Raw genomic sequence first — 26836 nt, 5'->3', positions numbered from 1 at the left:
TTTAAAAGAGTTCAGGATATCTTCTTCACCCTCAATGCTCTGAAACGTCAGAAGAATGTGTCTAGATAGAGTCACCTTAAAATTATTTCTGCCTGGTATTCAGTGGGCCCTTAAAATCAGAAGTGTCATGTTTTTCAGCTCCGAGACATTTTCTATCATCATTTCTTTCTTTTGGGGGGGGGGGGGCATGCTGCACAGCATGCAGGATCTTAGTTCCCTGACCAGGGATCAAACCCTCGCCCCCCGCGAGGCGAGAGCACGGAGTCTTAACCACTGGACCACCAGGGAAGTGCCTCCACCATCATTTCTTTGAGTAATTTCTCTCTTCCATTTCTCTCCTCACTTTCTCCAACTCCTTTAAATCACAGCAATTTTTTTTCTCGTTTTCCTCCTATCTTTTTGCAAAACATACTGATAGATTTCTTCAACTTCTTCCAGTTTTTGTATTTATTTTTGTTTGTTTTCGGTCTCAGCAACATTTCTGTCTCCAAGAACTCTTCGCTATTTCTACTCCTTTTACAGAGCAATCATAACACAAATATCTTCCCTCCTTTCCTCACTGTCCCCTAACAGTACAAGAAAATTAATGGCTCCTAGAGCATCGTAGACTATGTCTTTCAGTAAGGACTATACCAGTGAGAAAACCCAAATATACTATGATAATTGGCTGCCTTCTGGAGTTTAACTCTGATTAAGACACAGGGTAAAGACTCTACCAAGAAAGCAAAGTAATAAACCTAACAGATACACAGTATTCCTACTGCTGTGGCTTTTGTAACTTATTTCTGTTGCTTTGAAATGGAAAAGTGTTGCTGTAAGCGCAGGATGGGAATAAACTCAATAAGGAGATATAGATAAAACTAAATTAATAATTTTGTATTATATTTCATTTTAAACCTTTTAAATCATATTTACAGAAAGATCATTTAGGTATATGAAGGTAATACCTTATTTAAACACTGAAATACCGATTAAAACAGCCTGGCACCGGTCACAAAATGGAGAGCAGAAACCAAAAACAGACCCAAACATTGGTATATTTTAATTTCCTTTATCATAGGTGACATTTTAAACCAGTAGGGAAAGTATTTATTCTCAACAAGTGATGGTACAACCAGCTAGCCATTTGGGGGAAAAATGAAGCCCTACGACAAATCTCACATCAAATAAATTCCAGCTATATTAACAATTTAATTTTTTAAGCCCATGTATTAATCTAAATATTTTTAAATCTTGAGGATAGAGAAAGACTTTCTACGTAAGATTCCAAAGAACCAAAACCTTAAAAAGAAGAGACCACCAGACTTAACCATCTCTGATTTTCCTTTGTCAGGGGAGGTGGGAAGACCTTTGAACAAAATTAAAATATAAATTACAAAATTACAACCTGGAAAAAAATAAAACTCTTGGAAACATATGGGGAAAAAAAGCCACTCCAATAAAAGTTAGCAAAGAGTTTTAAAAAGCAATTTACAGAAGAAAGTTTATGACAAATAATAAACCTATCACTGAAGAAATATAAATTTAAGACATCAATTTCTGCCTATTAGTTTGACTATCCAATGTTAAGAATATAGAAGTGGGCTTCCCTGGTGGCGCAGTGGTTAAGAATCTGCCTGCCAATGCAGGGGACACAGGTTTGAGCCCTGGTCCGGGAAGATCCCACATGCCACAGAGCAACTAAGCCCGTGCACCGCAGCTACTGAGCCTGTGCTCTAGAGCCCACGAGCCACAACTACTGAGCCCAGGCACATCTACTAAAGCCCACGTGCTCTAGAGCCCGTGCTCCGCAACAAGAGAAGCCACCGCAATGAGGAGCCTGCGCACTGCAACAAAGAGTAGCCCCCGCTCGTTGCAAGTAGAGAAAGCCCGCGCGTAGCAACAATGACCCAACACAGCAAGAAAGAAAGGAAGGAAGGAGGGAAAGGAAGGAAGGAAGGAAGGAAGGAAGGAAGGAAGGAAGGAAGGAAGGAAGGAAGGAAGGAAGGAAGGAAGGAAAGAAGGGAAGGAAGGAAGGAAGGAAGGAAAGGAAAGAAAGAAAGAAGGAAGGAAGGAAAGAATATAGAAGTGGCACTATCCAAATACTGGTAAATGTGTAGTTGGTATAATTCTAGCAACATTTAGAAATGTTTAAAAAGCACTCATTGTCACAGCAATTCCACTTCTAATAGCCTATACTGAACATGGATGTTCATCACTGTACTGTTTGAAAACCCAAAAAGGTTAAATGTCCAGCCAAAAGGACTGTAATAATATGAAGGTATTAAAACTAAAATTATAATATAGAGCTGCACTTGTTAATATGGAAAGCAGAACATGACTTTATGATATGAAATTTCTAAAAGTTACCACATACACAGTAGTTCCATTTCTATAAAAATATATATACATATGCACACAAGTGGATTAATAGAAAATCTTGGAAGAATATATGTAAAAATATTAATCATCCAATCTAACTGAAGTAAGTACATGGCAAGCAATTAACAAATGTAAATATAAACTGCCAAAAATGGAATATTAATCCTCTAATAAACTAAGAAGCAAGGAACTCTTCAATTACATGGTAAAATTATAGTCAGGTCTATTTAAACAAAACAAAAAGATATAAAGGAAGGAAAAAAAGTCAAAAATGAAATATGTAACTTGAATCTACATAACATTATACTAAAAAGGAAAAATAAGCTTTTCAAAAGAGTACGTAATGCTCAACTCAGTTATGCCCTTATTCTGTCCCCAAATCTCCAACCAACTGATGAATGGCTCAAACCATGACCAGAGGGTCTTTCTGTAAACTTCTTCCTTTAGAAAATAAAATGACGTGTGCTGGCTGACTTGATTGTGGTAATTATTTCACAAAGTATACATATGCCATATCATCATGTTGTACATTTTATGTGCAATTTGTCAATTATACCTAAATTCAGCTTGGGGGAGAAAAAGAAAATGATGGATTACCATGATCATATGTATATTCAAAGAACATGGGGGCCGTGAAGTGAGGGAGTCGGGGCAAGACACACGGAAAAAAAGATGAAGCCTCAAAGGCATTCTGAAAATCCAAATAAGAGAATGATTCAAATTTAGCACAAAAAAGCTACCTTCAAGAGAAAATTTCAATTTAAAAAAAGGCATGCGTGCACAGTTGTGTGTATGTCACACGTGCCATACAGAAAGAGCATTTTAAGGATAAGAAATTTTTATGAGATCATTGATTAGGATTAAAGTAAGTAATATTTGAAATACGTTTTCAAATAACCATACTTTTCCTCTTTTCTCTTTTTTTTTTTTTGGCCACACCGTGTGGCATGCGGGATCTTAGTTCCCCAACCAGGGATTGAACCCGTGCCCCCTGCCTTGGGAGCACAGAGTCTTAACCACTGAACCACCAGGGAAGTCCCGAAATAACCATACTTTTCTTTAAAAAAAAAAAAAAAACTACACTGTTTTAACTCTCAATTAATACTCACTGTATTCTAGCTTCTTTCTCTTCTTTTTCTCTTTCAATTGTTCTTCCTCCTCCCTGATTCCCTCTTCTCCTTCTTCTCTTTGCTCCTCTCCCAAATTATCATAAAATACTGGATCACGATGAGCAGTCTTCCTCTGGAAATGCTTAGTTTTGGATCCCCCTTTAACAAGTACAACTTTTCTTTTCAAACAAGTGCAGCCAAACATGCAGTCTGGTCGGCGGCAGTGAGCAGGCTGGCGCTTCTCCAAAGCTAGACTTGAACATACACAACCCAATCGACAGAAGTCATTGTTGCATGGAGGGGCTCGTTTCCTTATGATCGTGTGGATGGGTTTAGTTTTGAGAGATGCCTAAAGTTAAAGTAGAATATTATAAATCTACTAAATCATCCCCTAACAACTTACGGTCATATACTGGTCTGCCTTCTCCAACTCTGAGCACTCAGTACTAACAGTACGAGATTAGTGCAGATTCAAAGGACAAAACATGAATATATAAACAGAACTCTAAGCAATCTCCCATTCTAATGCATAGCACAGACAAGAAAGAGAATAAATAGTTTAATTAATTATGAGCCAAAATATCAACAAGGATGAACATATTCTCAATAGAAATCATGCATAATGTTCTACAGCAGGGGTTGACAAACTTAAGGCCCATGGGCCAAATCCAGTCTACTTCCTAACTAAAGTTTCATTGGAACACAGCCAGGTTCACTCATTTACATAACATCTATGGCATTACAGTAGCAGAGCTGAGTAACTGCAACAGAGACTGTATGGCCTGCAAAGCCTAAAATATTTACTATCTGCCCCTTTACATAAATAGTTTACTGACCCCTGCTCTATGATAATTAATAATTAATTAATAATTAATAAAAAGAGAACATTATAATACATGCATAAAAGTCTTTAGGAATGATTGATTATAAAGGACACAATCTGTATTTTGTCCCAACATCTGATGATCTTCAGCTCTAGAATTTAGTCACAGAATTTAAAAAATGGAAAGTAAAGTACAGAAATTTCATGACAAAAAATTACCCACGTGCTGCTGTATCATTTCACATGCACTGAGGCTTGCTAACACAGGTGAATCAACAATTAATGAAAATTTCTTAATATAAAATTTTAAGAAAGACAAAAACTTTTTCTCTGTAGGTTTATAATTTGGGAGATTTTTCTGGGATTTAATACCATCTAAGCGGAGTTTTTAAAGCTGTTTTAACAAGATCAGTAAACGCACTTGACCACATGCTGGAGAATGAAATTAGAAAAGTTCAAATGGCCAGCTGCCTTTACACAGGAGAGGGACAATTCAAAAGCACAATTGTACAGTCTCCCTCTGCTGGCAGGAGGAATCTACACATGGTGTCTAGTTGATAAAGAAGAACAAACATGGAAGACATTTCCTTAGTTGTCACTAAGGTAACTAAAAGCCCCATCCTCCTGCCAAAAAGCCCCATTCCCATTTCTCCTGACTACCTAATTCTCTCTAGCCAAGACTAATATGCTTCTGGAAAACAACAGATACTTACTTGAGCCGTAAGCAGAGTTGTTAAGGATACATCTGCTCGCTCTTCAGTGATATAGGTCCTTGGTTTTCCTTCCCAAAGTGCACAGTCTTCCAGATCCATTAGCTTCACTTGAGATTTAGATAATCCTGGAGGGCGAGTTCCCTGTTGCTGCTGCTGCTGTTGGTGTGCCTGCCGCAAACTAATCTGCTTTGGAAATGTATTTTCATCTAAAGTTGGCACAACCAAGTTATTCACCCGATTTTCTGAGATGGTGGTTGAAGAATTCTTGGTAACCTTATCTCCTGGAATAATATGACTATGTTTCTGCTTTGGTGAAACAGGGTATGGTAAAATGGATTTATAAGATGATTTAGTTCGGCCACTGAAAGGTGCCTGTTTGTTTTGAGACTTTGCCTTTCGAGAGACAGAGGGTACAGAATGAGGCTTCAAAGAGTAAGAGGTAGAAGGGGAAATGGTAGATTGCTTCTTCAGTACACTATCAAGTGTTCGAACATAGCTGGTACTCTTGGTGGGAAGCTGGTATACCACAGGAGATGTGGGAGCATTAGAAGAGAAACCCATGCTTGTTTCCATCAGCTTGCCTTCATTTTCCAAGTACTCATCCAGCTTATCACTGCAGAAAGCAGAACGGTTTTTCAATGAACCTTCTGAATTTCCACCTAGAAATAAAGAGACACAGATACTTAAATCTAGGACAGATCTTTATATCTATAGAAAAATATACTTAAAAAGGCCAGGAGCAGGGGCTTCCCTGGTGGCGCAGTGGTTAAGAATCCGCGTGCCAATGCAGGAGACATGGGTTCGAGCCCTGGTCCGGCAAGATTCCACATGTCACGGAGCAACTAAGCCCGTGCGCCACAACTACTGAGCCTGTGCTCTAGAGCCCGTGAGTCACAACTACTGAAGCCCGCGCCTAGAGCCCGTGCTCCGCAACAAGAGGAGCCACTGCAATGAAGAGAAGCCCCCGCTCCCTGCTACTAGAGAAAGCCCGCGCGCAGGAACGAAGACCCAACGCAGCCAAAAATAAATTAATTAATCAAATAAATTAAAAAAAAAAAAGGCCAGGAATTTATAAGCTACTAAATCTTCCAAACTATCCCTCCTCAGAAGTAAGGAAAAATATAAAATATAAAGCCAAGTAAAGACACTGAATGTCATATACCAATTACATTAAAGTCCATTATCTAAAATTATCTTATTACATATATTTAACATTTTGCAAAATGCTAACAATAGTAGTAATTAACACTAAGAGTCGACAACCTCTTATGACCTTAGTATAGAGATGAGACATAAGTAAAAACATAAACACAAAAAATATACTTAAATTTGACCTCAACAGAATACCAAGAGGTTACTTAAGGGATTGCAATACCTGGATTCTGACACAAAACACAAGGGAAGAGGATAAGGGCACAAAAAGAGGAGTATAAAATTTAGTTTTTATGGAACAAGAAAAAGCAAGTTTAGTAGAAAGACAAGCATTACACTAACACTACAAAGATTCAAAGATGAGAAAAACTATATTGGACAAATGGTAAATTTATCTGGCTAGAGTGTAACTGCAAACAAGTGTAATGAAAAGGAAAAGCACTAAGAAAGGAGATCAATAAGCATACAGTCAAAATTTAGATTTTAGGTTGGATTTAGAAGTTTATTTTGAGTACTACAATGCTATTGGGAATCACCATACAGCTCTGAAGCACACAGTTCTGAAATAATGCTTGAGAATGATGCTTTTTATAACTGTAGGAACCAAAAGGAAGTGCACTTTGAAAAGGCTGCAAGGATTATTTAAGCTTGATATGGTTAGCGACTGAACCCCAGGATGGGGACTATGGGACACAGAAAATGAACAGAAACAGCCAAGACAATTATTTTCAGTTTACTTTAAAGCATGGAAAGGAGATAAAGAGAAACAACCAAGGCTTACTTTTAACAAAAGTCTTTGGCCACATGTTTCAGAATGTATTTATAAGTTTTTAAAAAGCTGATTACCTTCATTCCTAGATGCAGAAGCACTATGAAACTTTCCCCTCCATCCCTTGATCTTGGTGAAGTCATTAGTCTTCCCTGTCCTAGAAACAAAGGGAAATCCAGCATCTATAAAAGAAAAAGTAAAAAAGATGATCAAAATTCTAGCAAGCCAATATTTAATATCTAATTAGCTACTAAAATTTCATCTAAAATGTATAAATCATCGTTAAGACTCATCACTAGATAAAAGATCTACATTAGAGTACCCTGTATGTCTGTAACAATGGTAGCATTTTATTTTTATCACAAATTTGTTTGACTTTACAAATGCTACGCACTCACCAGGTGAGGCAGGGTTGGTTCCTGTAAGGTTCCAGAAAGGAAAGCTAGTGGCTGGAGCCAAAGGTAGCTGTACTCCCAAGTATTTAAGATCAATACTCATTGCTGGATCCACTGAATTCAATTTTAAGCCAACTACAAGAAAAAAGGACCACAAATCATTATGGTTTTTTAAATCTTTGGTTGGGGGGTGGGGTGGGGTGAGGTAGGGGGATAACAGAGATCAAGAAAAAGTGGAGAACAGAAATGATGAAATAAAAATTGAAAGTGACAGACAGACTTTAAGGTGGCCTCATGATCCTCACCTCCTGGGTATTACATATTTGCATATTCGTCCCCTTCCCTTCTTGAGTGTGGGTGAGGCCTGTGATTTGTTTCTAACTGATGGAATGTGGCAAAAGGGGCAGGATGTACATACATGATTATGTGTATGTGATAATATAAGAGTAAGTGTATCACCCATCCTGCTAGAGCTACAAGGATATAAATTCTGCCAACAATCTGAGGGAAACCGGAAGCAGATCCCTCCCCAGTCAAGCCTTTGATGAGGAACCAGGTCTGACATCTTGATTGCAGCCTTTTGAGACCCTAAGAAGAGGACCCAGTTAAGCCATGCCCAAACACCTGACCCATAGAACTTTGAGATAGTAAATGTGTTGTTTTAAGGTACTAAGTTTGTGGTAATTTGTTAAGCAACACTAGATAACTAATACATAAACATAGCAGAATTCAGATCTTTTGTACTTTAATGCTTTGTAGCCCAGAGATTTTCTAGGACCTCTAATACAAACTTGCCATAGTCTGTGGTTCTGGCCTAATTAAGGCTACTAATTCTTTAGTTATTATTACTGATATTTATGGTTAATGGAGCTTATAAATACTATGGCTTATTTGTAGGTTAAGAGGCAATCTTTTGGGAAAACATTTATTTTACATATCTTTTTTTTTTTTTGCTTAACATTTTACATCTAAGATTTGTCTATGTTGACACATTTATCTCTGCATGATTTATTTTCACTGTTGTACACTACTCCAGATTATGAATTACTCCAATTTATTAACTATTCTCTTAATGAGAATTGTTTCCTATTTTAAACTATTACAAACAATGCTGCAGTATAACTGTACATCTTGTACAAGAATGTACATCACACACATGAACATGTATGAAAGCTTCTCTAGTGCATTTAGTTTTTCCTTATGGCATTTACCCAAGAGTGGAATTGCTATGTAATGGGATATGTTCATCTTCAATTTACTGGATATTGTGTTTGACATATATGTGGCTGCCCAAAATATTCTGAGAACCTTTCCTATAGCTATTACTTTTCCACATTATAACCCCCACCTCTTCAAGGAAGAGGTGTTAAAACACAGATGCAGCCATAAAAGGCTTCAATTTAGAAGAGAGCACCATGAGGAAAGGAATATTGTGCAGAATTGTGTTAATGACAGTGACAGTGTTTGGCCAAGTTAAGAACTTTTAGAGGGAAGAGTAACCAACATCCTAGCTGTAGTATACTGTGTTCAGTGTCCATATTGAAAATGGTGGTAATTGCCCAATGCTGTGAGATTGCTGGTATGAGCTCTTGGGGACTGTTATTTGGGCATTTTTCCTTTTCTCTGTCTCTCTGTAAGTCATCTGATATTCTTTAATAAATTCGTATTCTATTTCACCTACAGAGTGTATTCTCATGTTTGCGATTAAGAATTCTAACTGACATACCTAGTTATTCTGAATCCTTCTTATGTAATGGCATACAAGAAAACAATGATTACATAACAAACTGGGATAAACATGAGGCTGCTTATGGCTGGAGGCAACCAGTTCTATGGTTATTAATTTCCCTTGGTCTTGCCTGGCCACTCTGAGGAGATCAGTGTCTCAAGAGCATACCTGTCACATAATCATGGATAACCACATGCAACACTGCTCTAGTTGGGAAGCTGTTCACTAGATTGCCAAATTACTCTCCATTTATACTCCCTTCAATAGTGTAAGAGTTCTTGTTGATCCACATCCTCTCCAACATTTTATATCATTGGACTTTTAAAATTGTCCCAATCTTACTGGTATAAATCTATATCCTATTGTTCTTAAATTTGCATTTTTTTCTGTTACCAGTGACAATCTTCTAATTTGGATTTCCTTGTTTGTGAATTACTGGCTTCATATTATTGAGCAAGAAAGTATTTAACTTAAATTTTAACAGAACTGAAACCAAAAGGAATTCAAAGCATCAACTACCGTAGTAATAACTACTAAAGTCATAGGTACAGGTTTCCAATAAAAAGCTTACATAGTACTGGTTTCCTAAAAGGTGAAGACACTACGCAGGTTACAAGCCACAACAAGTTCTTAAGGCTAATTTGTATATCCTCCACATAAATTAGTTTGTAATTCTAGTTCTTAAAATAAATATCATTTTATCATGTTTATTTTAATCACATGTGATTAAAATTTACATCAATAAAATATTATTTCCTCATGTTTCAATCAACTGGGGAGAAAATAATATGAGTCAAAACAAGTGGTTTCTAATCTTGTCTTTGGGCTAAACTTCTCTTAGCTTCTGCTTCCTCATCAGTGAAATAATACCAATCCAAAAAATAATAATATCAATCCACCACACTGAGTTTCATGTTTTAAGAAGTAACTGTGCCTTCTCTTTGAAATGCTCTGTAATATAGATGATGATAGAGATAAAAGACATTTCCCAGACCTCAAGGAGCTTTTGTGTTATGTTTTCCCAACTGATTCATTAGTAGTTACAATAGGATAAAATACTGTAAGAGGTAAAACAAATGATACTTGAAAAGCCCAAGGCAATCTGGTAAAACTTTACAGAGAGTGTAATTCTTAAATTAAAATAAGTAGGAATTAACTAGGAAAGGCAGAGAGGGAGAGCAGAGTGGAACCAGAAAGCAAAATATTGCAGAAATGCAAGTGAAACAGAATCCTAAACAAAGGATAAAATGAGATACTGTAGTGCCTTGAAAAGAGAAAAGTACTCTATTATTATTATAGACAAAAACTGCCAGAACAGCTGCCTACAGAGAAAGAAGAAAGGAATTAAGTCGTTAAAAACGTACCCATACAGCCAAATAGGTAGACAATCAAATTTAGAGACTGTTTTCCCTACATATCTTCTTGTCTGCATTTACTTATACTTTGAACTGCCACCTTCCCCCAAAAGTGACACCAAGTGATGCTAAAAACATCAACAAAAAGACCAAATTTATTTTAAATACACTTACAATTTTTTTAAAGCCCTAAAAGTTGAGAGGTCAATGGCACATGGACACTGCTCAAAGTAATTCCCAATTTAGCTTACCTGCACATCTTGAAATGTTTGCCCTTCAAGAAAATCCTTCCCTGAGTAATAGATATTTGAGACTCAGACTCAGTCGGTTTTCAAATGAATGATAATAACTTTATCTTGCAAAAATAAGATAGTTAAATAATTCTTAGCATATCCCTCAAAAAGCATAAAACCCTTTCCACATGATAGTTTAAACTAAATCATACTCCTGAATTCTTTTGTCTTTTCACCATATTAGGAGCAACTTCTTAAAGAAATATTATCACACCATTTAAAAAAAGACCCATCAAGATAGAAACGAAAACAGATAACCCTCTAGGTTCAAAGCAGAGTCACCTAAGACAATAAACTGTAGCCAAAAATGCCTGCCTCTAGCTAAACCCACTTAAATAGGAGGTATCCACAAAAATACACTCAGAGGAATGAATACCTATATAACTAGCCAACAAAGAACAGAAAAGTCGACATTTACGTAAGAAAAACTCCAGCTAACCATTGATTTAACAGTCCAGAGTATTTTTTAAGTAACTAAAGAGGCAGAGTGCTCTGGGAATATTATCATAAAGGAATTTAACATTAAAACTGACAGGAGTTCACACTGATATAAATAAATGATTGGATAAAAATGAGGGAGAAAAGAGAAATCTCTGGTTGCAGAAGAATGCCAAGTAATTTACGCAGATACTCCATCCTCAAGAAAGTGGAGCATAACTTCCCACTCATTAAGTGTGGACTACACAGTGACTTCCAAAGAGTGCAACATAAAAAGTCAGTGACAAATCATGTTGATAATATGTACCCTTGATAAGGTGAGGTGAGAATGGCACTGTACCTCTGTGGTCTTCCTCCTATAAACATATAATCCCAGTCTAGCCATGAGAAAAACATCAAACAAATCCCAACTGAGGGACATTCTACAAAATACCTGATCAGTACTCCTCAAAATTGTCAAGTTAATTAAAAACAAAACAGTCTGGGAAACTGTCCCAGCCAACAAGATCCTAAGGAGACACAACTACTAAATGTAATGTTGATTTCCTAGATGAGAACCTGGAACAAAAAAAATTAACTAAGGAAATTTGAATAAACCAAGGACTTTAGTTAATAATAATATATCAATATTAGTTCACTAATTGTAACAAATGTACTGCCCTAATGTTAGATGTTAATAACAGGAGAAGCTGGATGCTGAGTATATGGGAACTCTCTGTACTATGGTCCCAATTTTTCTGCAAATCTAAAACTTATCTAAAACAAAAAATTCACTTAACAATTAACATAGAATTAACTTGGTAGCAATGAAACAGAAAAGCTTTTACAAAAATACCTTTAAAGATCAAAAACATGATAATTTCAGGTTGATGGACTTCGAAACCAATTTGGATGTAGCAAAGAAAAGTATAGGAGAAAAAATATACTGTGGAAAACAAAATTAAGAATCTTATTTTATTTTAGCAACAAAACTATCAACAACAAGAAGAACATTTTCTCAGGCTTAATCAACATTTCTTCCACAATTTCAAAGCAAGCTGAAAAAGCTTTTCAAGTTTTTCAAGCTTTTTTCATCTCAAAAACATTTTGGATTTGTAGGTGCTTATTTTATAAAGAATAATGAAACTCTACAGTTGATGGAAAAGCAAAGAAATACGACATTACTGAATTGAAACTTAATAAATTACTTCAAGCATCAGTTTTTAGAAAGGGACCTGGAAGAATATTTTCATTATCTTCAGATACTTGGAGTTGGCACCATCAACTGATATGGTAACCATCAGTTACTACAAATATTTAGCCAAACTAACTTAATTCTTTTAATATTTTAAGTCTTAAGAAGCAAAGGTTGGGGGATGAGGGAGACATCTGCCAAAGTAAAATAAAGAAAAAAATCCAAACTAGAACTTTACGTCATACATTATGAACAGTGACACATGGATTACAGATTTAACTGTTTAAAAAAGTAAAACTATATAAGAATGTAGTTGAATTAACTTTTACAATGTGAGGATTAATACAAACTTGAACACCAAATGCATAATCTGTATGGCAGGTGAAAACTGATGCTTCACACACTTTTTTACCCAAAAAACTGTATCAGCTGACACCACTTAAAACTGAAACACGTTACATAAAAATACTGACTTTACCTTTTACAGAACAATGGGAATTTCTGAAAATACTGAGCCTACATTCCCATTTGACAATCCACTGATGTGACTGCCCTTTTAGAACAGGAACCTATGCTCCAGCCCACCAGAGTCCAACACCATCCCCAAATTCAGGCTAATTTCACTTTATGTTACCTGCTTAGTTTCCATAAGCATTTGACTTTGAACACCCAATACACAAAAAGAAAAAATTACAGATTTGACTAAAATGTCTATAAGGGAAGGAAAAAACTCAAACCTTACCCAAACAGGAAAAAACAAGCAAACAAACCAGAGCAAAAAGACCAGCAGGGAGCACTGAATATATTTAACTCTAGAACTAAGACTATAAAACAAACGGGGGATTAGGTTGAAAGAATGCAATACAAATGTTATAATATTTATATATTATCAGAGTACCTAAGAAAAAAATGGAGGAGTGGGGGGAGAAAGGACAACTTAACTGATAGAGAAAAGAGAATATTATCTAAATAAAATAGCAGAAGTGAAAGCTTACGATAAATGACAGCAAACATTACCAGCAAGACTACTATGATGTGACTGTGATTTTCCATCACAATCCACAGTACCCAGTCCTTATCACTTGGATTGAAATTTGCATACTTTAAGATCACACTGTCACACAGTCCCTCATTAAAGCAAAAGTTCAAGTATTACCATTTAATTTAGAAACTGAATGGTTGTTTTATAAATCAATGTTTTGTTTGTTGGCATACAATGCTTAGACTCTCATGAAAATTGACTAACAGTCAAAAACTCAATAAACTACTCCAAGAAGCACACCTAAAATCAAAGGTATACGGAAAATAAAAATTGGGGCATGGCTTTCAGTCATTCATTTACAGTGCAAATCGGGAAGTCAGTAGTTAACTATGATGGCAATAAGGATACTAAATTTTGCTATTTTAAAAAAAAGGATTAAATGATATGATCAAGGCCAAGATAAACTATGGCAACAAAATAGGTAATAATGAAAATTTTAAATTAAATCCCCAGCAAAATATGAAATATATAAAATTTTTACAGCCACACAATGAGACAGATAAGTATTCTTCTCTTTATACAGTTAAATATACTACTAAGTATACCACAGAAAGCAGGCTCTTCCCCTCCAAAAGCAAAACAAAAAACCTTCAAAAACCCCACAGAAACAAAAGCAACCAAAATTTAAAGTAAATAAAATTGGGTTATAAGAAAGAAAAGAGAAAACACCACTTTCTTATCATGATATGTTTTTTAATGCATACTATATTAGCTTCACAACGATAAGACAGTATCTTCAGAGTTTGAAAGGTTTCTCTTAGGATAAAAAAGACCTAGAGATGTGTTTTTAAGTTAAGGGAAAGAATCATGGACAGTGAAAAGAGAAAAATGCAAGCTGAGAGAGGGGCTGAAAGAAATGAAATCAAGGATGGAGGAAAGGAGGAAAAACAGAAAAAAGAGGAGAAGGAGCAAAGGGAAGAGGGGAGAAGAGAAAGACAGGGGAAGGAGAGAATAGAACAAAATTAAAAATTGGCTTGTATATTTTTTAGAGAATTATACCTTCCTGAAGACCAGGATGTATGACCTGCTTGTGCCGCAAGGCCTTCAAATCTTCTATCAATTCCTTTTCCAACTGGGAAATTCTTGCTCTGCAACCTATTCAGAAAGCAATGATAAAATAAGCTACTATATAACTACAGATGAATACACACTGCATCTTTCACTTCTAGAGCCAAACTCCCAAAATCTTCCTCTTTTTTACTATTATATAATACCTGGGTCATTTGTGGCTGATGCCTGAAGACTAGAGGATTCTTCTGTTGTTCCATCAACTGCATGAATATCTAGAGCTTCCTATATTAAAAAAAAGAAAGAAAAAAGAAAAGGAAAGAAAAAAAGTAGTTCATATCACTTCTAAAGGTTTAAAAGTAAACTAGCAAGATTTTTTTTCATTTTGATACTTTTCACTATTTTCTAAATGTTTTTTCATTTTGATACTTTTCACTTTAATAATGGGGGGGGCAAAAAATTTAAATATAATATACTCAGCTAACTGACTTAAAACCGTATTTATGCCAATTTATCATAACTGGTATACTGATTTCTTAGAGCCTGTTTAAAGACAGCTTACTCAGCAATTAACAAGGAGGAAGGAAAAGAACAGGCAGAGAATTCAAACTCTGTGTAGCCAATTTAGAAAGATTAGGCTTCTACAACAATCTAAGAAAAATAATCTAGTTGAAGAGCTGGAGTAAAATAAACAAGGAAACTATCATTGTGACAGCAGAATTAATAAGACTACTAATTTTTTGTTCTCCAATGGTACTCTGCTATTGCTGATGAAAATCAGTGGATGGAGTATCCCAAAAGAGTTAGTAAACTTTTCATGTATTCATGCCTTTTCAAAGTCCGTAATATAATAATGAAAATTCCACTAAGAGCCAAAGATTTTTAAAATTCCAACTAAACACAATGCAAAAGTCATAATCAAAACAGACATAATTTTTTAAGTCCATTCAAACAAAATACCTTAAGTGATGCCTGTTAACCCAATATTTTGGAGATACTCCCTTCCCGGTGCACACAACCTCGCATAATGGATGCATTCACAGCAACTATATTCTAAGTTAGTTATCAGCCAGTATACAATTCAATGATGATTATTTGTCCTTGGAAAGAATGCTGAAAATGACAATCTTACCTTCGATTCAAAGGAAACAAAGAGAACACCATCTACGTCTTCCAGATCAGGTTTCACATCTGGAAAGGTACTCCCAGGGCCTGTAGGAGTATTCTTTGTAGAAGTTAAAGATTTTCCTGTGTTTTTAGGTGGCCGCCCTGCCTTAGAGAGTTTCAGTTTTCGTGGCCTTCCTCTTTTTCCAGGGACATTTGGAGGGGCATTCTGATTAGCATTCACAGTCTTGGAGGTCGTTGAAATCTTAAGCATAGCTTTCTTTCTGCCCAAGTCTTCTTTTCCTAAAAGTGAGTCCCCAACTGAACTCTTTGAACCATCAAGTATTTTTTCTGTGTTAATGCTGTCAGATATATCAGGATATTTCCACTGAGGATCTTTAAGTGAGGGATATTTCTGTACCACTCTGAGATCTGGTGAATGTCTTTTAAGACCATTTTCTGATTCCCTGCCTAAGCAGAAGCCAGTCTCATTAGAATTTTCAATGTACGTAGGCAAATAGTCTAATTCTGTCAACACAGAAGTTCTATCCTTCCGAGATGTGGAAAGCATGTTATCAGGGAGCTCAGAAATCTTCACTGTGCTTTTTGTGACAGCACAGGGCTCCAGATAGACTACTGGCATCTTTCCAGCATCTAATTTGAACATTTTAGCTTTAGCAACACCTGATGGGCTATTTGGTAGTAGCCATTTAGAAGAAGGATGGTCAGCTTCTAGTTTATCAGCTTTATTGTGCCTCTTTAACTGTTTCTCTAGTATAGGATCATCATCACTGTTTGAATACACATCTGTTTCCTCATCTGTCTCTTCCTGTTTCACAGTGACCCCTTCTGGGCACTCACCAAGTTCATATTCATAATCATCTAGAGGCTCTTCTTTAATGACAACATTGAAGTTTTCATTTGGGTTTAATGGTGATGTTACATGGGAGCCATCTTCAAAATTGTTGCCAACAAGACTGGAGAGACAGGGGAGGTAGAGTTAAAAAGGACAGAACTATCCATAAATAACACTCAGGAGGGGAAAGAAAAAAAAAAAAAAAGACTGTTGGAAACCAAGTAAAATCACATCAGATTTCAAGAGCCATTCATAAAAAAAACACTCTGTATATATAACAAGGTTCTCAAAAACAGTTTATCAACATGAAACTTTTACATATTCTGTCAATTTCTCTTGAAAAATATATAAACTAAAGGGTAAAGTTTTAACAAGTAACTCTCATCACTAAATCAAAAAGCAAGATATAATACGTTTTCTTCTAATGGTATTCTTCAAATGAACTCAATTTCGAAAGTCAGCTTGCACTGATCCAAAATCAGACTCTAGAAATGTATACACTAATCAACAACTGCCAATAAAAACAAACAAATGTCCATTACAATTAAAAATTAAAATAAACATCAGGAAGGGCCTTTCAAACAGCCCACTGATTTTTTTAATTGAGATAAAATTCATGTAACATAAAACATTTTAACCATTTTAAAATGTACGAGCCAGTAGTCCCAATGTTGTTGCCAGGTGATTTTTCAAATTTAAAATGGCAAAACCCACTTTCAATGTAAAGAATCCAGCATTAGTTCTTCCAAAATAAAAGGACAGGGTGGATGAAGGCAAGGATATATAACCTGTTTAGATTTAAGTGTTTATAATTCATCAAAAAACAAAACAAACTTTTTAGTTTCTCATTTCTCCCAATTCATCACTGAAAGCACATAAACTACACCAATGTATCTTGAGGACAGGTTAGAACTACTCACTAACCCAATTAAAGTCACTTTATCTGTAAAACTTTCATTTACCTCAAATATGCAAAAGTAACCATTAAATCAATCTGTAGCTACTTGTTCCTTGCAAAACTGACTTAAGATCCTGACCTTACTCAAAAATTCTTCAGTGGAGGACTTCCACTTCCAGTTAGAATATAGAAGTTCACAAAGACCAAAACTTCTGCCGTAACAACGACAAAACACTAGATAAACTTAAAATCCTATTCTATCTTTAAAGCCACTGAAGACCTCTGGGTACAAGTAAGTTTAAATGAACTGAATTCCAGAGAGGGACCAGCCTTCTCTAAGTGACCAGATTGCTACTGCTTTCAACCCTCAGTGGCATTTACATTGCTTGAAGCACAAGTGAAGAGAGAAAAAAGCTGCTACAGGCAAAGAATCTTTGCGGAAACACAGAGAAACCAAACTATTAATGCCTGAGTATGGGCAGACTAGATCTGGAGGACCTCAAAGAGAAGACAAGTCCTTGCTCCCACCAATTATCCTCCAGGGGACTTTTGCAGAATTTCTAGTGATGCAGAAACTTGGCCTGAAATCAGAAACTTACATTCTCACAGCACTTAGATCCCAAGGCCCTGTCTGAAAGGAGTTCAATCTTACCCTTAAAACTGAGGTGAGCTGAAATTTACAAATCATCTAGACTGAAGGACAGAGAAAAAGGAAAAGCAAAAGAAGTGTCAGAGACCTATGGCACACATCAGATGATTTAACATACTAGCAGTTGCACCTCCAAAAACGTAGAAGAAAGGAGAAACATTTGAAGAGAAATTGAACAAAAATATTCCAAAAATGAAATATTTTAATCCACAGATCCAAGAAGCTCAGCAAACACCAAGGAGAAAATCATACCTAGGCACATGAAGATCAGACAGCTGAAAAAAATATCAAGAGAAAAACCTTATAAGCAAGGAAGAAAAAAAGACACATTAGACTACAGGAAAAACTATGAGAACAGACTAACTACTCATTGCAAACACTGTAAAACAGAAGACAATGGAATGACACCCATCATAAAGCATTTAAAGAATCAACGTAATGTTCTAGATCTACCAAAAGAAGCCTTCAAAGCTAAAGACATTTTCAGACATCTGAAAGAATTCATACTTCACAAAAAATACTACTTCCTTAGACTGAAACAAGATAAGGATATTACTTCTCACCACTTTTACTTACAGTAATTATACTAGAGGATTTGCCAAGGTGATCAGGCAATAAAAAGAAATAAAAGACATCCAGATTGAAAAGAAGTATAAAAAAAAATCTCCATTTGTAGATGACATGATCTTGCATACAGTTGGCCTCCAGTATCTGAGGGAGATTGGTTCCAGAACTCCAGAGATACTAAACTCTATGGATACAGAACTGAAAATCCTAAGAAATCCACTAAAAAAACTATTGGAATAAATGAGTTTGGCAAGATTGCAGGATCCAAGATCAACACACAGCAAAATAATTGTAATTCTGCACACTAGGAACAAACGTCAAAAATGAAATTCAGAAGACAACTCTATTTACAACAGCATCAACAAGAATAAAACACTTAATAAACTGAAGCAAAAAATTGTAAGGCTTTTACACAGAAAATTATACAACTGTTGGAAAACAATTAAAGCCAACCTAAAAAAATAGAGAAAAAACGATAAATATTCCACAGTTTCATACTAGAAGACTTAATATAGGTGAGACAGCAATACTCCCCAAAAGTGATCTGCAGAGTCAACACAATCCCTATCAATGCCCCACCTGGGATTTTTGTAAAAATTGACAAGCTGATCTTACAATTCATATAGAAATGCAAGGGACCCTAAAATAACTCAAAGTATCTTGAAAAATAGAAACAAATGGGGACTCATACTTCCTAATTTCAAAACTTACTACAAAGCTACAGTAATCAGCATAAAGCTAAACATACCAATCAACTGAACAGAATTCAAGGTTCAGTAATACCTGCCCACTTTTTTTTTTTTTTTTTTTTCCTGCCCACTTTTATATCAATTGATTTTTTTTCTTTTCTTTTTTTTTTTTTTAGGCAGTGCCATGCGGCATTCGGGATCCTAGTTCCCCGACCAGGGATCAAACCTGTGCCCCCTGCATTGGGAGCAAGGAGTCTTAACCAATGGACCACCAGGGAAGTCCCTCAATTGATTTTCAATTGAATTCAATTCAAGGGTGCCAAGACAATAAATTCAGTGGGGAAAGAATGGGCTTATGAACACCCACAACTTATTCAATACAAACACTTGCACACAAATGTTCACAGCAACATTATTTGTAATAGTCAAAAAGCAGAAACAACCTTAATGTTTACCAAGTAATAGATGGATAAATAAAATGTAGTATATCTAAACAACAGAATATTATTCAGTACTAAAAGGAATTAAGTACACATACATGCTACAACATGAACCTTGAAAACATTATGCTAAGTAAAGCACAAAAGACCACATACTGTATGATCCCATTTAATGTCCAGAATAGGCAAATCCACAGAGACAAAAAAGAGACTGGTGGTTGCATATGGGTGGGTGGGGTTGAATACTGGCTGGAGGAAAATGGGGAGTAACTAGTAGAGGACACAGGGTTTCTTTTTGGAGTGCTGAAACGTCCATTAAAATGACTGTGGTCATGGCTATACAATTCGGTGAATATATTAAAAATCACTAAACTGAACACTTTTCAAGGGTGAATTATATAGCAGTGAATTACATCTCATTTTTTTAAAGTTCTAAAAAAATACTAAAGGAAGTTCTTCAGACTAATAGGAAATGGAACTAGTACGAAAATGGACCCAGGGGACTTCCCTAGTAGTCCAGTGGTAAAGAATCTGTCTTCTAATGCAGGAGATGCAGGTTTGATCCCTGGTCTGAGAACTAATATCCCACATGCTTGGGGCAACTAAGCCCACGTGCCACAACTACTAAGCTCACACGCCTCAACTAGAGAACCCGCAGGCCACAACTAGAGAAGAGAAAACCCACACACCACAACTAGAGAGAAGCCCGTGAGCCACAATGAAGAGCCCGTGCAGCACAACGAAAGATCCCACAGGCCTCAAAGAAGACCCCACATGCCACAACTAAGACTCAACACAGCCCCAAAAAATTAATTAATTAAATAAGTATTTTTTTTTTTAAAGTAGCAAGCTAAGTTTAAAAAAAAGAAAAGGAAATGGATCCAGGAATGAATGAGAAGACCCATGAAAAACAAACGTGAATAAATATAATAAGGCTTTTTCTTACGTTTATTTAAATGACTACTGACTGATTAAAGCAAATAAAATAATAACATTTGGGGGGGTTTATAACATATCTAAGGACATGAACAACAAGGACATTAGCTGGTCATGAACTGCTATAATACTAATTTAATTCTACTTGATAAATTAAGAATGCACAGGGCTTCCCTGGTGGCGCAGTGGTTGAGAGTCTGCCTGCCAATGCAGGGGACATGGGTTTGAGCCCTGGTCTGGGAAGATCCCACATGCCGCGGAGCAACTGGGCCCGTGAGCCACAATTACTGAGCCTGCGCGTCTGGAGCCTGTGCTCCGCAGCAAGAGAGGCCACGATAGTGAGAGGCCCGCGCACCGCGATGAAGAGTGGCCCCCGCTTGCCGCAACTAGAGAAAGCCCTAGCACAGAAACGAAGACCCAACATAGCAATCAATCAATCAATCAATCAATCAATCAATAAAAAAATAAATCTTTAAAAAAAAAAAAAAAACTAAAAATAGAATTACCATATGACCCAACTATCCCACTATTGGGCACATACCCAGAGAAAACCATATTTCAAAAAGACACATGCACCCCAATGTTCACTGCAGCACTATTTACAATAGCCAGGTCACAGAAGCAACCTAAATGCCCACTGACAGACCAATGGATAAAGAAGATGTGGTACATATATACAATGGAATATTACTCAGCCATAAAAAGGAATGAACTTGGGTCATTTGTAGAGACGTGGATGGACCTAGAGACTGTCATACAGTGTGAAGTAAGTCAGGAAGAGAAAAACAAATGTTGTATATTAATGCATATATGTGGAATCTAGAAAAATGGTTCAGATGAACTAGTTTGCAAGGCAGAAACAGAGACACAGATGCAGAGAACAAACATATGGACACCAAGGGGGGAAAGCGCAGTGGGGGGATGAATTGGGAGATTGGGATTGACATATACATACTAATATGTATAAAATAGATAAGAACCTGCTGTATAAAAAAATAAAATAAAATAAAATTCAAAAAAAGAAAATCATGAAGGGAGATCAGATCAGTGGTTACCAGTGTCAGGGAGACAGGGGATGAAAGGCAGGGGAAGTGAATGAAGGGGATCAAAAGGTACAAACTTTCAGTTATAAGATAAATAAGTGCTGGGGATATACAAGATGATGACTCTAGCTAACACTGCAGCATGGTATATCTGAAAGCTGCTAAGGGAGTAATTCCTAAAAGTTCTCACCAAAAGGAAAAAAATTGGGGGGATTATCTATATGAAAAGATGAATGTTAACCAAATTTATTGTGGCAATCATTTCACACTATATGTATGTCAGGTCATCATGTCGTGTAACAAACTTACACAGAGCTGTATATCAATTACACCTCAATAAAAATGAGAAATAAAAGAAAAAACAAAAACAAGCAAAAAGAAGGAAACAATGCTAAGAGGAAAAAATTTAATGAAATAGAGAACAACAGAGAAACTGAATTTATGATTTGAAACCTGCCAGCAAAGAAAACTACATGGCTTCCCTCAAGTCTAGCAAAGACATAATGAAAAAAAACCAATCTTGCACAAACTCAGAATATACAGGATAATCCAACACTTTACAATTTGTTTTATGAAGAAAGCAAAACCCTGAAACCAAAGTATCAGAAATAAAAATATCCTTCATGAATTCATATGTAAAAAAACTCAATGAAGTATCAGTAAACTGAATCCAATATTAAAAATGTTATTACAACCAAGTAGTATTTATCCCAGGAATGCAAAACTGTTACAGCATTTCCAGCTCTCACTCCCACATAGCCCCCACCCACGGTAAAAAAAAAAAAAAAGAAAAAAGAAAAAAATCAAGTTAACTAACCATATTAACAAAATAAAGGGAGAAAAACAGCATCTCAGCAGATACAACAACAACATTTGATACAATTCAATACTCATTCTTAACCGCACTTAGAAAATTAGGACTGGAAGGAAAGTTCTCAATGTGTCCTAAAGCCAAAAGCATAATACCCATTAAGAAATATGGAAAGATCTTCTCTAAGGTCATGAATGACCATTCTCAAAATTTAGTTTCAACACAGAACTGCAAGTCCAAACAGTGCAGTAAGGTAAGAAAGAGAGAGAATAATAATAAAGACTGTAAAGGGAGAAGTAAAACTAACTTTGTTCACAGACACCATAATTGTGTACGTAGAAAATCCTAAACACTACAAACTAATAAGTGAATTAAGCAAGGTCATCAAATACAAGATCAAGGTACAAAAATCAACTGTATTTCTATGTACTATGGGAAGTTGGAAGCTTACACTACCAAAGATTATAGTGTCATCAAGACTGTATGGTGGGCTTCCCTGGTGGCGCAGTGGTTAAGAATCCACCTACCAATGCAGGGGACACGGGTTCGAGCCCTGGTCCAGGAAGATCCCCCATGCCACGGAGCAACTAAGCCCATGCACCACAAATACTGAGCCTGCGCTCTAGAGTCCACAAGCTACAACTACTGAGCCTGCGTGCCTAGAGCCCGTGCTCTGCAACAAGAGAAGCCACTGCAATGAAAAGCCCACGCACCGCAAGGAAGAGTAGCCCCCGCTCGCCACAACTAGAGAAAGCCCGCTCACAGCAACGAACACCCAAGGCAGCAATAAATTAAATAAATAGATAAATAAATAAATAAATAAATAAATAAATAAATAAATAAATGGCTGTATGGTATTGGCAAAAGAATAGACAAAAAAATGGAACAAAAATAGACCCACCCATATATATATAATCACCTCATTTTCCAAGACACCAGTGCATTTTAATGGGGAAAGTAAAGCCTTTTGAATATGATGTTAGACCACATAAATATGTGCCTGGAAAAATATGAGCCTTGACCCCCAACTTCATGCCATACACAAAGAGTAAGCCAAGATGGGCTAGATTTCAATGTGAAAGCTAAAACAGCTTCCCCCTTTCAAAAATGTCACTTAACTGGAAAAAACAGCTATTTCCTTATCTTTCTTTTTAACGGCTTTATTGTGTAAATTATGTAACATAAATCCCACCAGTTTTAAGTGACAACTCAATTATTTTTACTAAATTTATAGTTTTGCCATCACCACAATCCAGTTTTCCTTTACCTGGTTTGTTTGTTTGGCCGAAACGCATAGCTTGCGGAATCTTAGTTCCCTGATCAGGGATTGAACCCAGGTCCTCAGCAATGAAAGAGCATAGTCCTAACCACTGGACCGCCAGGGAATTCCCTCCTTTACGTGTTTTTAAAGGTTAGGCAAACCAAGCCCTCTCATTTCCCTTTCCCTATTATCTCACTTTTTATGTATATTTATGTATAAATGTCATTCTCCATCAAGTAATTTAGGATTCACACTTAATGATAGTTCTTTCATTATCTTCGTATTTCATGGTGTGAACTTCTAAAATGCAGAAAATAATCTCTACCTTTTTTTCATTTAACCATATGACTTGAATTATGCTTGCAATATAGCTGAGAACCTTGTGAAGCTAAATCTTGGCTGCTACCAAAATAACTGCTTTCACATCTTCCTGAGATTAAACTTGCTGAATTACAAAAGTTATTTCCAAAGAATCTCTCTCTCCTTATCGTCCAATGAAAACTTTATACACAAAGCATGAATTTTTTTCCTTGGCAGGAAGATTTTGCAAACAATCCTGAAATTTTATACTTCTAAGAAGTCGCTATACAAAAAACTTAGGTGCAAAATTATCTAACCAAAAATATGGGCAAAACCACTGATTTGTACACATCAATTAATTTAAAGGATTACATTTTTGTTGGCATACACAACCAACACAACAAATAAATATGACATGACAGTCACTGTGAAACACACTAAAAAAGCTTTAAGTGCTATGGATAAACAAACTTATTCAGGCAACATTTACTGAGCTCTGACAGTGTGCCAGACACATTTTTTTGGGCACAGGGATTTACCAAAATAAATAAAGCACAGTCCCTACATTCAAAGAATTCACAGATCAATGCAGGAGACAGACAAGTAGACAATACAATGTTACTTAATTTAATAGATACTAAGATAAAGATATGTACAGGGACTTCCCTGGTGGCACAGTGGTTAAGAATCCGTCTGCCAGGGGGCTTCCCTGGTGGTGCAGTGGTTAAGAATCTGCCTGACAATGCAGGGGACACGGGTTTGATCTCTGGTCCGGGAAGATCCCACATGCCACGGAGTAACTAAGCCCGTGTGCCACAACTACCGAGCCTGCACTCTAGAGCCCACGACCCACAACTGCTGAAGCCTGCGCACCTAGAGCCCATGCTCCGCAACAGGAGAAGCCACCACAATGAGAAGCCCGCACACCACAACAAAGAGTAGCCCCCGCTCGCCGCAACTAGAGAAAGCCCATGTACAACAACGAAGATGTAATGCAGCCAAAAAAATAAATAAAATTAAAATAAATAAAATTAAAATAAATAAACTATTTAAAAAAGAGAGATATGTACAGATGCACATTAGAAAAAGCCATAACGTAATGCCTTCCATGAAACTGGTAATTAGAGTAACAGAAAAAAGAAATCCACTGGGAAAGATAATGTAGAGTGGAAAACAAAAGAGCTCTTGGAAACTGAAATCGGACACCTGCAATAAATACATCAGTAAGTTAGACGCTAAATCAAGGAAATCTCACATAATGTACGGCAAAAAGACAATGACAAGAAATAAAAGACTGATTATATAAGATAACCAATCCAGTAGATGGAACACCCAACTATCCAGAGTTTTTTTAGAAAAGAGAAAACAGGACTTCCCTGGTGGCGCAGTGGTTAAGAATATGCCTGCCAGTGCAGGGGACACGGGCTCAAGCCCTGGTCCAGGAAGATCCCACATGCTGCAGAGCAACTAAATCCGTGTGCCACAACTACTGAGCCCGCACTCTCGAGCTCACATGCCTTAAAAAAAAAAAAAAGAAAGAAAAACAATTTTTAAGTAAAAGAAAATAGAAAAAAGAAAGTGAAAAAATTAACAGAGAAATAATACTTAAATGTTCCTAGGACCAAAGAATATGAACTTCTTGTTTTGAAAAAACTTGTTTTCTCACAATGATGAGAACAACCATACCACGGCTCATCATTGTGAAATTTCATAAGAGAGATCAACAAAAAAATCTTAAGAGCCTTCAAACCACCAGGAATCAAACTTCTCAACAGCAAACTGGAACCCGACAACACATTTTCAGCATGGAACTCTACACTCAACCAAAAAAATTATGAAAGTATGAGGGTATAATAAAGCTATTTTTCAACATGAAAGAAAATTGTTGAGAGGAGTGAAGAAGGGGACTACTACCTTCCTCAGAAGTGATTTTATTTAAACATTCTAAAATTCTATGTCCCATACATGCTTTCTGAAGAAATTACTGAAAATGTACTTGAAAAATGCAAATTAAAACCAGAATGATCCCACTTTCACCACTTCTATTTAACACAGTACTGAAAATTGTAACTAAAGCAATTAGGTAAAAAAAGAATAGTATCAATTCAAATTGGAAAGGAAAAAATAAAGGTATCTCCGTCACAGATGACATGATCTTATACGTAGGAAACTCTAAATAATACACATACACACACACACACACACACACAGAGTCAGTTAATAAATTCAGCAAAGCTGTACGATACAAAATCAATATAAAGGATCAGCCGTATTTCCATACACTGTGCAATACACAATACGAAATAGCAATTTCCTTTTCAAAAACAAAATAAGGATGAAACTAACAACTGGTTCTTTGAAAGGATAAAATTGACAACCCTTTACCCAAACTCACCAAGAAAAAAAAGAGAGGACCCAAAAAAATCAAAAATAAAAGAGAAGTAACAACTGACACCACAGAAACATAAACAATTATAAAGAGATTACACCACAGAATTATACGCCAATAAAATGGGCAACCTAGAGGAACTGAATAAATTCCTAGAAATAATCACCTAGTACGATCTCCCAAGACTAAATCAGGAAGAAATACAAAATATAAACAGGCCGATTACAGTAAGTTCCCTACATACGAACCTTCAAGTTATGAACTCCTAAAGATGCGAACGTGCATTCCATCACCGTCAGGCGTGACTGAAATTGTAGCTTGCCCTCCACCTCCTATTGCTGAAGATCCTTCAGCTCTACTATATATATCCCACCTCCCCTCCCTCCTCTAGTCAGTAACTCTTCTTGCCTGTTCACTTGATGCCAGCCCCTGTACGCCAGCTGTTGTACTATACTGCTGTACTTTTCAAGGTACGGGACAGTAAGACTAAAAATGTTATCTTTATTTTTTGTGTTTGCTTGTTCTTTATGTA

At 36.3% G+C, this 26836-nt stretch overlaps 1 protein-coding gene across 27 annotated transcripts in view; it reads right to left on the bottom strand.

The window, feature by feature from the left end:
* MGA (MAX dimerization protein MGA) overlaps positions 1–26836 on the bottom strand; it is a 159373-nt gene that overhangs the window by 44574 nt on the left and 87963 nt on the right. For 26 of the 27 annotated variants that reach the window (XM_082449422.1, XM_082449412.1, XM_082449411.1 and 23 more), the window contains exons 3-9: positions 15494–16442; positions 14568–14646; positions 14353–14448; positions 7326–7457; positions 7005–7109; positions 5007–5665; positions 3471–3819 (exon numbers count right to left, since the gene is read on the bottom strand). In XM_082449422.1, coding sequence (XP_082305548.1) covers positions 3471–3819; positions 5007–5665; positions 7005–7109; positions 7326–7457; positions 14353–14448; positions 14568–14646; positions 15494–16442 — 2369 coding nt within the window. The remainder of the gene's footprint in view (positions 1–3470; positions 3820–5006; positions 5666–7004; positions 7110–7325; positions 7458–14352; positions 14449–14567; positions 14647–15493; positions 16443–26836) is intronic. The other variant, XM_082449425.1, reaches the window with a different exon arrangement.

The sequence above is a fragment of the Balaenoptera physalus genome (assembly GCF_965194825.1).
Source record: "Balaenoptera physalus genome assembly, chromosome: 2".
Taxonomy (NCBI): Eukaryota; Metazoa; Chordata; class Mammalia; order Artiodactyla; family Balaenopteridae; genus Balaenoptera; species Balaenoptera physalus.
Note: the sequence above shows the minus strand (reverse complement) of the source record. Positions and strands in the feature narration are given on the sequence as shown.